Source organism: Papilio polytes, unplaced genomic scaffold (genome assembly GCF_000836215.1).
Source record: "Papilio polytes unplaced genomic scaffold, Ppol_1.0 DF821400.1, whole genome shotgun sequence".
Lineage (NCBI taxonomy): Eukaryota > Metazoa > Arthropoda > Insecta > Lepidoptera > Papilionidae > Papilio > Papilio polytes.
Window position 1 is genome coordinate 6,293,121 of NW_013527804.1, and position 16,701 is coordinate 6,309,821.

General features: G+C 33.2%; 1 protein-coding gene across 2 annotated transcripts in view; it reads left to right on the plus strand.

Moving 5' to 3' along the window:
- Window positions 1-16,701, plus strand: part of LOC106108816 — a 32,474-nt gene that overhangs the window by 2,679 nt on the left and 13,094 nt on the right. The window contains exons 2-4 of one of the 2 annotated variants that reach the window (XM_013290092.1): window positions 7,583-8,379; window positions 11,400-11,505; window positions 15,307-15,400. In XM_013290092.1, the coding sequence (XP_013145546.1) occupies window positions 7,677-8,379; window positions 11,400-11,505; window positions 15,307-15,400 (903 nt within the window). In that variant the 5' untranslated portion in view covers window positions 7,583-7,676. The remainder of the gene's footprint in view (window positions 1-7,582; window positions 8,380-11,399; window positions 11,506-15,306; window positions 15,401-16,701) is intronic. The other variant, XM_013290093.1, reaches the window with a different exon arrangement.

A 16,701-nucleotide genomic window follows, 5' to 3' on the forward strand; every position in this document is an offset into this window, starting at 1 on the left:
TATATATATATATATATATATCTATCGACGAATTGAGTACCTCCTTCTTTTGGGAAGTCGGTCAATAAAATATGTCTAATTTTCTTCAATATTAGTTAGGAACCGTCGCGTGTGCGGTACATGGGTCAGTGAACTAAAGTATGTGCCGCGCGGCTCACTGAACATAACAGGTGGATATTTTCCCTGAGAGATACGTTATTGGTAGCACATTAACTCGCATGGAAGCTTCGTAAAATGTATTGTTAATTAAATAAAAAGATATTAACGTTGCGCGATTATTTCGTCTATCATTACAATTCTTGTTATTTCTGTAGAGCTGGACCTTTGAACAAACTATCGCACAACTAATTGAATGTCGATAGTTTCACAGCCCATTCAACTTTAGTTGCACAATTAAAAATCGAGTAGTATGCGCACTTTCTTATAAGCACATATAAAGCGCAATTAACAGTTGGGCGATAGTTGAGTCAAAGGTGTGCTCTTATTGTCACGTCACGTTATCACAGAGCGCAGAGACTACCTAGAGGGTTAGGGTGACTAGGTTTTAATCAACCATGTTTGCTCAGTGCCGGTCGACTTCACACATGCCTTTTAATTTTTTTACAGATAGGTTTCCTCATGATGTTTTCTCTATTAATTGTTTGTAAATTATAAGGTTTAATTTGTTTTAAACAGTTCTTGTTTTTAAATATATTTGCTTTATTACTCCGAGATCTTCGTAGAAATTGTGGTCACCGTTACCGTGGCATCATTGGAAGTGTCACCGCTTATATAACTGGCACATTTGTCTTATGAATTGCCATCCATTGAGCTTTATTACCGCAATTTGTAGCTTATAAACAGATATATCTGGGTTTAAAGTTTTTATGATAACTTGATTTGGACGTTTTAAATGTTTAGGAATTATCAGTGATCTATGAAGTTTTGTTTTGATTCGCGAAAATAACCTATAAAATTACACACAATAATCTTACAATTAGTAGTATATTTAATAAAGCGTAAACATACACTACTTCGTGGTGTAGGATGTCAGCAATTTTTGAATAGTTATCTATACTATTATAATAAAGCGTAAACACACACTTTGTTGCCTAAGATTTTAGCAACTACAGTATATTTTTGAATAATTATTTTTTTAATAAAAAGCCCTACACTTGCGTCACGCTTTAGGCTACATATTTTAACGCCATTAAACTTAGGTGGTAAATATTTTGGATAAAAATCCTAATGTGGGAAAGAGACCAAAAGTTGCTACCAACATCAAGGAAACAAGGTTGTCATCATGTCATGTCATTTTGACATTTGTAATTAATAATTTGATAAATCTTAACAATAAAATAAAATTTTCACAATTTCATGCGGATGAAGTCGCACGGGAACAGCTAGTTTCTTTAATAAAAACCCATCACTTACGACACGCTTTAGGTTATATGTTGTCGTGCTATTAAACTTAGAGGGTAAATATATTTAAAAAAAACCTTTATGTGGGAAAGGCACCATAAACTACAAGCTGCCAACATTAAGGAACCAAGGTTATTATGGTAACGGTAATTTTGACATTTAAAAAATGTAAACAATAAAATAAACTTTTAATAATTTCATGACTATATCTTCATTCTTCATATCTTTGCCAACATTTGTAACGTGATCACGGTATTCTCCCCCTTACTAAAGCGATCACTCCAACCGGAACCGTCGAGCCTTAATTGATTGATTACGGCCTCTCATACATCCTGTCATAGACAAGGGAAATCTATGGAACGCTTTAAGTTACAGAAACTAAACAAAGTTAATGAAAGTTACACTGCTACGTTTCCGTTCAGTAAAGTGTGTTTGATGTAACCGGAGTTAAGAAAATAATAACATATTGACTTGTTACTTTTTATCTTAGGATAAGAATTGGTTTATTATATTTTGTACAAGATTAGTTTTTGCTCGCGACTTTTTCAACGCGATATTGAAAAAAGTGATAAAAATGTAAACACATTCTAAGTTACTTAGTTATAGTATAGGTTTCCAATCGTGAAAGAATTCTTGATATTAATTTAGTAATTACAAATATATTTACAAATATAAGAGCGTCGGTGGCTCAATAGTTTAAACACTTGACTTGTAATCTACAGGTCTTGGGTTCGAATCCCGCCATGTACCAATGTGACTTTCGATTTTTCGAATTTCCATATGTACATAATTTACCCGACGTTCTTACGCTGAAGGATAACATCGTGATGCAACCTGCACATATCGGCAAAGAAATTCAAAGATATGTGTGAAGTCAACCAATCCGCACTTGGCCAGCGTGGTTGACTATGGCCTAGTCAACCCTTAATAGGGTAGGCTCCGATCCCCTCGGTGGGGACATACGGTGAGCTGGTGATAATAAATCACAAATATTTTCTCTTTATAATATTAGTATAGAGATATTTTCCGGTTGGGAGCTTATCCAGTACTTTATGCTCCTATGAAAACTCTACCATTAGTTATGTTGATGAAGTTTAGACACAATGACATAATTTCAAAGACGAAATTTCTTACTGTTTAAACGTAGCTAAAAAATAATTCGTTTTATAAAACACCTTTTTAATTACCTGGTATGTATAAGGTGAATGTTTGGAAATCTTTATGTTTAATCAAAATGTTTTTCGCTTTTAAAAGGTTGTTGGAAGACTCAATTAAATTTACAAAGGATGTAAGATGAATGGAAATGATTGATGCTTAGTTGTTTACCGTTACGTAAAAACTTTCCGTCAATTTGTTTGAATAAAACCCTTGTTTGTAAGAAAATATAAAATTAAATAGATAGACAATGACATCTACGATGAATAATATGATTTTTTTAACATATAGATCGTCTATCTTAATATGAGATCATTTTTAAGGAAAACGTTCTTTCCTTAAAGTTCCTTGATATACGGTAAAGGAAAATTATGCCTTAATGCGATTGAATAAGGTACAAAATTACTGGAAAACTTGTAGGTATCGATTGTTTGAAGAATCAACACCATTTTGCTTTTATTAACTTCTAAAGACATGTCTAAAGAATTCTGTTATATCTCTTTTTATATTCAGACAAATAACAATACATTCATAAAATAAAATAAAACGCTATTTATTGACCAAAACAAAATTAAAAGAACACAACTTACAATTATTACTGAAATAAAAATGAAGATAAAAACTCTTGGTCAAAAGAAAAAGGCTCAGCTAATGCGGCCTCCAGCTTGTCACTGAAGGCCGCGCGTTTTCAGCCTCCCCTAAACTACTATAACATGGTTCAGTTTATGATACAGGGGACAGTTGAGATATAATATAAGCCATCATTGCACTTATGTGTGTGTGTGTTGCTGTTTGTATGTGTAAATATCATATTTTATATACAGTAAAAAAAGATATTTCAGACAGCAAATTGACATTTTCAATCCGGTGTTTAGTAAAGCAGTCAGTCGGCGTCAATTGTGTTCTAGTTGTGTACCAATTAGCCGATAATTGGGTCTGGAGGCTTTATTACTCTAACAACGTTGTTGACGTAATTACAGTATGGTCATACGTTAGAATTACTTCTCGGATTATATTTCTAATTACGGATATTGTATTATTATACACTGATTTAACGTCTCATATTACATCTATATTAAGTAATAGATGAAAGTTATTTATATGGCATTGCTAACAAAATTTGTTAATGTATATTTATAATAGGGTTGTAACCGAGGCCATTTTAACGGAACGAAGCGGATGCGAAGGGCTTCACCTCTACAGAAGCGGAGGTTACCGGAAGCGGAAGCGGAGGTCGATAATAAAATCTTAATTGATATTTATTAAAGAAGTAAAAACTAAAACTACGTAATTCAAAATACAGATTGGTACATAATTACAACATACAGTTTATTATGCAAATATAATGTGTAACAATTATAGTTAGTTGACCTATCTGCCCGCGCGGGCATAAACGATACCTAATCGCCCCACTCGCGTTAAAGACGTAAATTAACCTCCGTTATAACTCCGCATAAGAAATAATAGAAGCAAAGCGGATGCGGAATTAATATTTCTTGCGGAAGTTCTGAACTTGCGGATGCGGAAGCGGAGTTCCGTTACAACCCTAATTTATATATAGTGGTTAGTTAGTTAAAACGATAAATATAAATATATTTAATTTATAACCACACAATCAATGTCCAAAATTATTTTACCATTATACTACTTTATACCAAGGCTGCATATTGTTATAAAATATTTAAAAAATAACAAATGGGGTGCATTGTTATTTTGTGAATATTTTGACAAGCCGCTAGTCCAACGAAATTGTGCAATAAAGTGTATTTTCGTATTAAAAAACGAGATAGAATTTCACATATTGATCCTATTTTGGTAGTGTTTACAGCTTCGATAGTTATTGCTTAGTTCGGTTTATATTGTTATCGGCAAAGCGCAGGGAAATTCCTGTACTGTCGCATTACAAATGTGTTTTAATAACTGGAGAGCGTTTAGCTCTGTTCTTCTGGAATTAAAGCCTACGGTTACGTAGAAAGACGCCGGATTTAGGTCAAGTCGGTGTACCAATATGTAAATTGGTGCAATTTTCGTATGTAATAGTTGCACATGTTGCCTTGCTTGCACGTGGCTTGCGATTGTGATTAGACGGAGAGAAGACGGATGATTTTTGTTTATTCTGTCGAAAAGTATTGAAGTGATATTACCAATTGTTTTTCTTCAAGTAACATGGATTGCATTGTTTTTATCAAGTTATTAGTATATCTTATACATATATCAGGGTAAACGATCTTAAGTTTCATAACTCATTCAGCGTCTCGTAACATTAGCGTGTAAAGCTGATGTATATATTACGAGAAATTAAAAAGCGCTGGAGTAAAGCAATTAAATCGCTTATTATGATTGGCGCGGATTCGTGTCGTGTTAATTAGATCGTGCTTATTCTGCAGCAAAAATCCGATTGGCTTTCGAGCGCTGTTCCCGCTGGATTCGTGCTGAAAGTGGGCCGCGTGCTATGAATACCGATTAGCATCGATGTACGACTCGCTGGATGTGTCTAGCTCGGATTGCGAATGCAAGGGGACGGGGCGTGTGGGGGAGGGGAGTGATTTAAAAATGTACAATACATGCACGTTTCATTTACGTAAAACGAAATCGGAAAAACTTCGAAGAGAGAATGTTAACGGTAGTGAGGTTTACTTGAATGGATTTATTTCTGCTTTGCGTCCATATTGTTCAGAACTATTGTACCGTACGTACAACTTATTAGGTCGCATGTAGATTATAAAGCAAGTTTTTACCGTATTATATTCATAGACAACAGTAATATCCACATAGAGTAAATAATAATCTCATCATCATACTTAACTTTCTGGGAAATGTGTGTAAAAAAAATATGTTTCAGTGATATCTTATGTTATATACTCTCTACATGTACTTATTCCAATTACGAATATGTTTTTTACTGTTAATTACGAATACATATCATGACCACCCCAAGGGTACATTTCCAGATGTATTTTCCTGCTTCTATTTACTTTCGATTACTAAAGAAAACATACATTTAAAACTATAGCTAAAACTTCTCTACAATAATTGAGTCTTTCAAAATAGACATCCATTAGGAATATTCCCTTTTCATTACTAGCTTTCGGTCGCGACTCCGTCCGTTTGGAATAAGAAACCAAAGTAAGTAATCTATATATTCTTCCAGACTAACCTCTACATCTATGCCGAATTTCATAGAGATTCGTTCAGCGGTTTAGGTTGCAAACTTTAACAAACATCCATCTAAACTTTTACATTTATAATACTGGTAACCCTGGATGCGACAGACACAAGACCGATCTTAGCAATCTCTGAGAGAGACCTATGTCCAACAGTGGAATGTAAAGATAGATAGAGAATTTGTTTCTCTTAAGTCAAAGTGAATTAAAGTGATGACATTATTGTGTCAAAAATGGAAACCTGCATTAACAGAACAGTTTGTCGTCATTTATTTACACGCTTTTACTTCGTCACAGCGAATGGAGAATGTTCTCCTCAGGCGGTTTGAAACTGAGTCAACCTTTTTTCGAGATTAAAGTAAGGGTGTTGGAGTGCTTTTCATTCCTTGTTTTTGTTTTCATCGGATTATATCGTGACTGTGTTGAAAATGGCTAATCGATTTTTATACTCTCAAAGTAAAAAGCTAAGTAAGCGAAAAAGACTATTGTTACTTAATAAGTAACTTACATGACTTTTAATTCAGATTTTAATTAAAGAAATGTAATTAATATGTAGTCGAGTAAGACATAAAATCTAATCTTAGAAAACTGAAGGTAAATAACTTAGTTCAACACTATTTCTATGAAAAATTATATTCCATCTTTCACTTGAATTATCAAGTCTATTCGATGCAGACTTTTTTTCATTTTTAATTAACGTCAAGTTACAAGAAAAAGTATTAACGGAAACATTTTTTTCAGTTTAAGTAATTTTTCTTTAAAGTTCGCAATAGCAAAAGATTGACACTTGGTTAATTAGCTAGCAAAGTAACTATATAAAAAGTTAAGACAAGTTTACAATTTTGTTGCATACTATGTTATTTTGAATAATTTTCTGTTACCTTATTCATCGAGCTTAAGTGAGTGGGAAAGAGAACGGAAATGGAATAAAAGTGCCATCGACAGCGGAAATTGCTGTTAGGTGAATGATTTGGGGGAAACTTCTCGATTTAGGAAGTATATTAATTCTATTCAATTATTCAATTCTGGCATTGACTGACTAAAAATTACAATAAAAGTAATATTTTGTAACGCCTGATAAAAATTAATAGCAATTGTGTCTTAAGGTGATAACCTCTTATTACATAACTGATAAAAGCCACGTTCGATGATGTTAAGAATCACTTAGAGTCTGAGTGGCTGCTCAGAGCTGCACGGGGCGGCGACGTTTCCCTTTGATCCGACCTCGTGAGCCAACGTAACGACTATAAGATGACACTCATTACTAACATCTCTTACCTAACAGTATTCGCTGCTCTTTTCACAGATTAATTTGCAAAGGACATGAATCGTTCAGTAAGAAACCACATTGTTTTATAGGCTTTACAATAATTCTACTAATGTTATTAATGCGAAAGTTTAGATGGATGGATGTTTGTCTATGTGTATCATTTAACCTGCTAAACGGATCTCTCTGAAATTCAGCACAGACGTAATTTATAACCTGGAAGAACATATAGGCTATAAGTTAACAGAGTCACTGGTCATAGCTAGTATTTGAATAAAGTTAAAAATCTATTCGATTTAACTAAGAGAAAATGTATTGTTCGATTGTAACGAACTTCATAAATATAAGAGAAATTGCAAGGCTTCCTTAATGAAGTTCGCTGGCTTTAAAAGAGTGAATAAAAAGCTTTCCTCTCAGAAGTTGTCGCAATGGCAAGTTAAAGCCAATTTTGATTTAGCCCCAAACGGCGATTCAACGAAAATTGGCAAAGTTGCGGCAACTTCTAATAAAGTGAAAAATAAAACGATCGTTGTACGTAGAGTTTTATTCAAATTCCTTGTAAACTCTGGTACTTAAAAGTTTTCTTTGTTCGCAGGGTCGGCGACTACAATGCACTCTAACGAAGTACAGCGAAAGGAATGAGTTACTAGCAACAATTATACCTGCCTTACATTATAATAGACATCAAAATGACTAATGTTAAATTAAAATTAATGTTTTTTATATTAAATGCAGTACTGTCTTCGAATATAATACACGGTAGGCCGTACTCTGAACGTAATGTAACAGACGCATCAATATTATCGGTTGATAATCGTTCTTTCACGTTACCAGTTGATCCTAACCTAGATACGTTGGTAGTCGCTAGTGATGAGGAAATTCCAGAAGATACTAGAAGTTTTAAAACACAATTGGACGACATCATGAACGCAGAACAAGACAGAGACGAAGCACTATCAGAGAAAGTGATGAAAGATCAAGTGAGCATTCTAGAAATGCACAAAGATGACGCCGAAGGTATTGAGAAACAATTAAACATATCAAGTTCGCTTTTAGATAAGATTATTGATTCGGAAACTGATAGGGAAGAGACTCTCACTGATATACTATTTCGACATGATTCAGATTTTGTTGAAGATGCACCGAGATTTGAATTCTTAATATCGAGAAAATTGAATGAAAGTGATGCAAGTAATGTGACTTTAAGTAAAGACTCTGGGTTCAGTGAGAATAAAGTCGAGACAGGGGACAAAAATATTAGTGATGTGATGAAAAAAGCTGAATACGTTGAATTGGTGGAAGTGTTTAAACCAACTAATGAGAACAAGAGTGCGTATAATTTAGCTAATATGACCGGTCATGAGGTAGACAACGATCTAGCGCCGGACACAAGTGAGTATAAATTCTTCATTTATGATACTTTGCTATTGATTATAGACAGGGGTTTACATTACAATAAAAAGATATCCTAACTTTTATCCTTGAAGTGTTAGTAAGTTTGACGTTATGTTTAAAAATAGGTTTATGTGTAAATTCACGTAAAGTTTAGTTATAAATGAAAGCTTAATGGTGTCAATGTCAGACCCTTATCAAATAAAAACGGCGATTACTTTAGTAACGTGTGAAACGGAATGGATAATTAATTAAAACAGCCTTGTTACTTTAATTTGACAAGCCTCGAATATTTCGCTGCATTTCCAAATCTTTTTTTAACAGAACCTTGTCGTATTAATTGTACTGTTTTGATGCATATAAAGCATTATGTGAAAGATATAATTGTAAAACAATAATTTCAAAAATACTCTGGTTTACATTTGCACAACCCATTTTATTGTATTGTATTTTCATTTCATTATATTGTACACTACTTTTGTTTTTAATGGTTTAATTTCAAAGCTTTAAAAAACTGTCAACATTCCGTCTACGATGGAACGGGACAAGTTCAGCCAGCATTGTTTACGTAACAAATTGTGTCATTTATTTAAAAAAAGGTTGCTTAGAGCAAGGGAACCTTTTATTGGATTCATTGTGCGTAATGTTAAAGGTTCGCATAATTTATTCGCAGCAATTTTGGACTTGATTACATTTTAAGAGAATAGATAAATTTTCTTACATAGTATGTAGTAATTCCTTTTTGTATCCTTGCTTTTGGGTTTAAGTGTCTTTTATGTAACAATCTTTCTTAATACGCATGTTTCAATTACAGTTTTTTTTTTCATTTGGACTATAAATGTATTAATAGATATAGAATTAAATTTGATAGTTTTACACACAAAAATCACGGCACAAGATGCTCGCTTGCCAAATTGGTTTGTACGAACGAGGTAGGAGTTTGTATTTTAATTTAATTTTTGTTATCTTTACCATTTTTGTCTCTATTGGTTTTAATAGTTATTTAGGAGTTAATAAAAATGTATAGAAGCGGGCGCACATCTTTGACTAAACTGTTGTGCGATTGTCGATTGTTTTGCAGCCAATTCAACTGTTTAGTTGCTTCAACTTCACGAGTAATGTGTACCTCCATATTATGGTTGTAACGGGGGCCATTTTAACGGAAGCGGATGCGGATACGGAGTTAATACCTCTTGCGGAAGTTTCGCACTTGCGGATGCGGAAGTGGAGTTCCGTTACAACCCTACTCCATATGAACTCATAGGAATCAAAGAGAGACTGAACAGTTGTGCTATAGTTTAGTAATGGTTTACGTACTCTTAATATCTTATGTGTTGATTAAACATGGTTATATTGAGAAGGTGAAGTTTTAGAAAAGGTCATCGAATCGTATTTTGTAATCAATAGATAAATTCGTATCCGTTGAGGCAGAATGTGTAAAGGTCGGAAAAATTACTGACGGAATTTGCTCACTTATCTGACATTACCAAATTAATTCGGCGTTTACTCATTGTCGGGCTTGTAACAAACATTTGCTCTTTTCTGTTGATTTATTTAATTACGAATGGAAATGGAAAAAAAAATTGAAAGTTCAACTTATATTAATTACTAGTTTTAGCCCGTAACTTCGTTCGCGTCAAATTTAAAAACAAAAGTAAGTAGCCTATGTGGTATTCCAGACTTTGGTTTACATTTATGTCAAATTTCATCGAGATCAGATAACAAATATATGTACATCCATACAAACATTCGCATTTAATAACCTAAAATGAAATTGAGTTTTATTTTATGATGAAAATTGGTAGATTAAAAAGCATCTCTTATGTGTTTAGTAGAATTTAGGAACGTCTTAGTAAATCAAAATAATGTACACGAACGAAACGAGGTGTGAAAATTGAAAATTTACTTCTATACTGAATACTCCTGTGCTATATTCTATTACTTTCTATGCGTCCAATTCATGCCACATTTGTGACATGAAATGTATATAAAATACTTTTCATTTCTAAAAGCAAAATTATTTGCATTTCAAAAACAAAGCTTCTACATTTTGACGCTCATTAAAATTACATAAACCTCGCATTGAGTTTTAACTTAATTACTTATTCAGTTTACTTAAGGCTATTGTGTTAAGTTGTGTTTATGTTTGCTACTTAGTTGATACATTTACATATGTACAAGTATACTTGTTAAATGACCTATGGTATAAAGTTTTTTTTTATATTATGCAAAGGAAACTTCTTGTAGCTTTAGGTGAAAATGAAGCTTTTAAACGGCTGATTATGACAGTCAAAGTATTTTTAAATTACTCTTATGTATTTTCAACTAATAACCTTACATGTTTATAAATGATTCAAAGGTGACTTTACAACAAAATTTGATTGTGTAGAAATCATTTAAACATTTTTCTATACAATTCATCCACCTGCGAAAATGTTTATATTTCCAAAGGTTATATAAATCTATTTCACCGAACACGATGAATATGTTTTCATTCCGCGTATTTTTGTTGTCTGCTCTTTTATAAAATTCAATTGAAACAAAACTCGACTTCTATAAAAATATTTATATTTCCTTTCTTCATATTGCATACATAATAAATAACGTGTGGTTCTACAAATAGACAAAAGTACTTCTAATTTCATCATAGTTTTTATTCTGGAGTCATAAAAAAAATCTTAATAAAACATGCACAAATTTGAACCTAAACTATCGTACAATTGTTTAGTCTTGCTTTCATTTCTATGAGCTTATATGATGATGCACACAACTCGAATTTTAGTTGTGCAACTAAACAGTTGAATTGGCTGCGAAACAATCGACAATCGCACAACTCTTGTGCGATAGTTTAGTCAAAGATGCCGCCCTTAGGTAGACTATATCTTCTTCCAAAGTTTAATGTGCCAACAGCGAGATCCGTTAAGCAGTTTTTGATATCCATAGTATAACATTATCGTGTTTGAAATGTGGTACAGTGCGTGTGTAGTATGAACTTAGTGTTGGCATTTGACCTGTCGCAGTCCTCTCTCTCTTCTCAGGTTTCACGGACATGCAGACGTTGCTCTTGGCCTGCTTCGGTACGCTGCTGCCGCTTCTAGCCGTGCTATTTGCTACGCTTGCTGTCAGGTCAGTTCCAGTACATATTTATTACCACAAAAGTTACCCTAAGTTAATTACGGATTAAAAGGAAGTAGATATTAAGAAATAATCTATATTAATATTATAAAAAAAAAAGATTTGTATTTTTGTATGTATAAATATCTCAAAAATTACTTTGCCGATTTCAAAAATTCTTTCACCATTAAAAAGCTACGTTATCAGTGAGTAACATTAGCTACATGTTTTTTAATTTGTCGCGGGCGAAATCGCGAGCAACTAGTGTTTACAAAATTTGTCGGATTTATATGTGACAATTTAGTGACGTTTTGACTGTGACGTCATTTTTCTTGGATTAGTCGCTTGAGTTTGTTGGCTTACGAATGTAATAAAGAAAAAGTCAACTAAGGTTAAAATGAATAATACCAGCGGGAATTACAATGCTAGAGAAACTTCAAATTCACCAACAAGAAAAATCATGTTTAATTATACAGTTAAAATAAGTTTGCGCACTCCGCTACGCCGCGGAGTTAGTGTAAACGCTCTCCGTTTAATTAAACTGAAAAGTTAAAACAACTGATTGAATTTAAACTGCCAGTTTCAACGGCCATCCTCCGTCGTTTTTCAATTCCTTTTTGTAACTAATTAACTTATTTAGAAACGATTTTGATAGAATTTGAAATGGAAAGGAGTGAATAAATATTTATTAGACGAAAAAGCAAAGCTAAATATTAGACAATAGTATTAAAAAGCTACCAAACATGGTAAAGTTTGTTACTATAGAGCTTTGTATTATAGTGCTTTGAGCTTTATTTATATACTAACTTTCGCCCGCGACTCTATCCGCGTTAAATTAAAAAAAAAAACAAAAGTGAGTACCCTATGTGTTCTTCCAGACTATCCTCTACATCTATGTTAAATTTCATCGAAATCCGTTCAGTCGTCTAGGCTACAAACTCTAGCAAACATCCATCCATCCCTCTAAACTTTCGCATTTACAATATTAGTATGATAAACCAATGTTTGATACTGTATTTTTTCTATTTTTGTTTCTTGTTTCATTTATTCATTGACATTCCATTACTGGATTCAAACAAAATGTCTGGTTGAATAAAACGGTTCGTAACGCCATCTAGCGGCGCTCAATCACATCGATTCTGTACCGATATCAATGTCTACAACAAACTATTGAAATGGAAACGTAAATTCAATTCCGATTGCTTTCATCCAATATTCACGGAACAAAGCTTAGTAAAACATTGCTTTTTATGTTATATATTGTGTAGTAATTTTTCTAGTGTACGTAGATGTTTTTTTTTTACTTTTTATTAAATAAGTTCCTAGTTGAAATTTACATTTTTTAATGACTAAAGAAAGTATTAAAATAAGTAATATGGAATGATAACCAACTTTAAGATGTTTACCATCAACAAAAAGATCCGTTGATAGTTTTTATCTGTTCTTAAAAGCCGAATAATCTGTATTCAACGCTATTGCATATATTAAAAGTTCATCATCTCCCCTGCCTTATCCTACTCCCGTAGGGTCGGCGCACCGGGTTTTCGTCCTCCAAATAACTCTATCATCCGTAATCTCAGTCATCACTCCTTTCCCTTAATGTTAACATTATTTATTTTGATTATAATTATTAAGTAAATTAGGCATATATTTTCAAAAGTTTATAGTGTGCAAGTGTATTTTCAAAAGGTCAGATGTGAGCTACACATACTCTGGTTTCAGTCGGAAATGTTATTTACGCCCTAAATGTCTAGTATTCACGGTCCGCGTATGTAGGTTATCACGACACTGGATAAAAGCTTTCCATATTTTACTCTCTATTTTTAGTGTCATCTTGAATAGTGAAAATTTATAAGTGATATATATATACACCCAGTTTATATTGCTTGATTGATAGGAGACTGAGAATAGTTTGTAATATTTTTCTGATAGTCTTTAGATTTAAAGTTGTAATGAGGATAAATTTAAATAAAATTACTATCTGAGTTCATAGAATTAGGTATAAGGAGTCTTTTTTTTTTATAAAACATAAGGTAGCAGACGAGCAAGCGGCCACGAGAATCCGCCAAAATGGCGAAGCGACCGCTGCTTATAGACATCCGCGATCGCAGATGCGTTGCCTACCCTTTTCCGACGGAGGAGGAGACGCACATAAAGAGGATATTGCCCCTTCATATGCATCTCTACTACCGTCAAATCCACTTCCCCTTCCATCCTCTCATTATAAGAAAAGGGTGGTAAAGATAACAGGACTTAAATGAGGCCTCCGGAACCACACTCATCAGACCAAATACGGAATTGCTTTCACGCCTATCTTCTGTTTGGTCATGGTGTTACACCGGGCGTGCCGGCCCTGCAGTGCTAAGATGTTAAAGCGGGCACTACTACTGTCATGTCTGTTATCTGGGTTTTGGTTTAATTGTCTATTTATGTCTAAAAAGACGTGATAATGCGTTCACGTAATGCTTCACTTTAGGTTGTCCCTGTCGTGTTGAAATACGAGATGCATCTGTCGTCCGTCGCATTCCAATGAATAATTCCGAGCGATCGAATGCATTGGTATGCAGCATAACAATGCATTGGGAAAATATCTTCGTTAAATTATGTTTGCTATTTTATTTGATAAGTCAATTACGATTATGCTTTATAAATACTGGATGTCACTTTAAAAGATAATTATTAAGCCTTTTAGGAGAATGAAATGTAATCGAAAATTACATTAAGTAAATAGTAATTTTGCATATAAATCACTAAATATTCGTAGAGTTTTCATGTAATCCGTTAGTAGTAGGGGCTACGGTTTCCGGAACTCCACGAATAGCGCGTATTTTGCGTGAGAATAGGACATGGATTACTCCAGCCAACCCAGCTCACCGAAGAACCCCAGCAGACCCTTTATATTGCTGGTGATCTCCGGGAGCGATCTCGGCGAACCAAGATACCTAACCCTGTATTCAGTCACCGCTCGGCAGTGCTGAATGACGTGTAACGCTGTAATGAATAACAATGTAATCCGTTATTACTTGCAGAAGTCTAGTCTGTTTTATTTCTTTGACTGTTCTACCCTTTTGTTTAAAGGTTACCTTGTTTATTTAATGCAAAATTTCATCCACATATTGTTTCGTAGTTCAAAATAAATTGAAGCAACTTTATTGATCGTTTTTGCAAATGTTCCGAGAGCTCAGTATAACTAGATTTATGCCAATTGCAGAGAAATTCGTTGCAAACAAACTTTGTTTCAGAAAGTAGGTTAACCTCAAATGTATGCAACGTATAATTTTTAACTAACTGGTTAGAAAAACGTTAAAATTTATTTTTGTTTGCGATTACCTTGCAATTTTATTTAAAATGTTTATGAAATGAACATTTAAGGCCACAAGTTTTTTTTATATATTTTAAGGGGACTAAAAAAGATTGTTTTTTTTTTAAACCATAACATAAACAGCCTATATATTAATAATGTTACATATTTATACGGAATATATGTTTTTCATAATATTAACTTGCTGATATACAGCGGTTTATGAAGGTACTTGAATGTAGAATAAACATTTCCAGTACTCGACCTAATTCCGATTAAACCGGATGAAGTCGACTGAAAAATATCCGGTTCATATAAAACCGGATAAAAATTAAGTCAATTTGCAATGATTTACTGTATACAGGCCAAAAGGATTCATATTTGTATGTGTTTATTTGACTAAAGTTATTCTTGTCCACAAACGTATTATGTCCTATAAAATTTTTAAAATTGACAAAACATTTTGAAGGTTATGCTAACATAAAATTTACTTTTTTAATTGTATGTTAAAGGTCTTTATGCCGGCGCTGGTGTCCCGGCTGGTGCAAGAAGCCCGTGGAATCTTCGGTCTCTGAAAGTAGCGAGAAACATGATACTAACCAGCAGGTAAGAAATAAGAATTAACTTTTAAAAATACTTTAATCGTAAAAATCGATTACATAGTAATAACGCTACTGCGCCTGTTTTTATCGAATAATTACCAAAAATAATGTTTGCTATTTTTTTCTGCAGGCGGTTGTAACTTTTACTTGCACATTTATGTTTTTGTGTCGTTTCAATACAGTATTCTGTTTATGTGGTATAACTATATATAGTCGTGATTAATTATATGCAATAAACGGTTATCTTAATTAATAATCATTTACCAAATTGAACGCCAAAGGCTTATGATTAATTAAAGCAACAAGAAGTAATTTAAGTATACATAATAATGTGTTAAAGAAATTTATTGAACTATTGTAGAAATTTATTTTAATACGACATTGTTCTACTTCATTAATTTTAATTTATTTTAAATTAGGCACTTTGAATTTTAAAGTCAGAAGCTCGTAGTTTGTAACGAATACATTGCAAATTCAAACCATTGTTATAACTGTTTAGATATTGACAAATGGAAATTTATTTAGTTAATTCCCACAAGTAAAATATGATGTATTAAAGAAATCTTTAGCTTTAAGACTAAATATTTTTGATATTTTAACCTTACGTTTGTCAGAATATAAAGTACACGAGGCGTACATTTTGTAGGCATGTCAGAGGTCACAGTAATGTCAGCGGCAACACATCGATCACTATAATTCATAATTGACCAAGACGTTTCACCATCGCTCAAATTGCGCGGCCGAGCATTTTTTAATCTACGCATAAGCAAGGAGGCGAGCCTACAAAAAAGTGGCCAAAAAATTCTCATTGCATACTTTGCGATGGCGGGTCGAACTGCATTTTTGGCTGCAAGTTCTAGAGAGCATCTGCAGCTGTCTCTTTTTAATACATGCGGGAGAGCAGGATGGGTGCAGTGTGCTTGACCTATGCGCTTGGGCCGCTTCGAATTATTTCGGCGGTTTGGTTTTGCAGTATGTTAGTGCTTGGATTCCATATTAAACTATTTTTATATTTTTTCTACACTATACCAATTATTTATAAATAACTGTCTGAATAAAATTTTATTTAAATGTTCTTATTTAAATTACGAAATACTATAATTGCATCCGAGTAGAATTAAAAAAAATAACAAAAGTAAGTAGCCTATGTGTTCTTCCAGACTATCCTCTACATCTTTGCCAAATTTCATCGAGATCCTTTTAGCAGTGTAAGCTACAAACTCCAACAAACATCCATACATCCATCTATCCGAAGTTTCCATATATAAAATTAGTAAGGTTATTTAATTAAAACCTATGTAGATG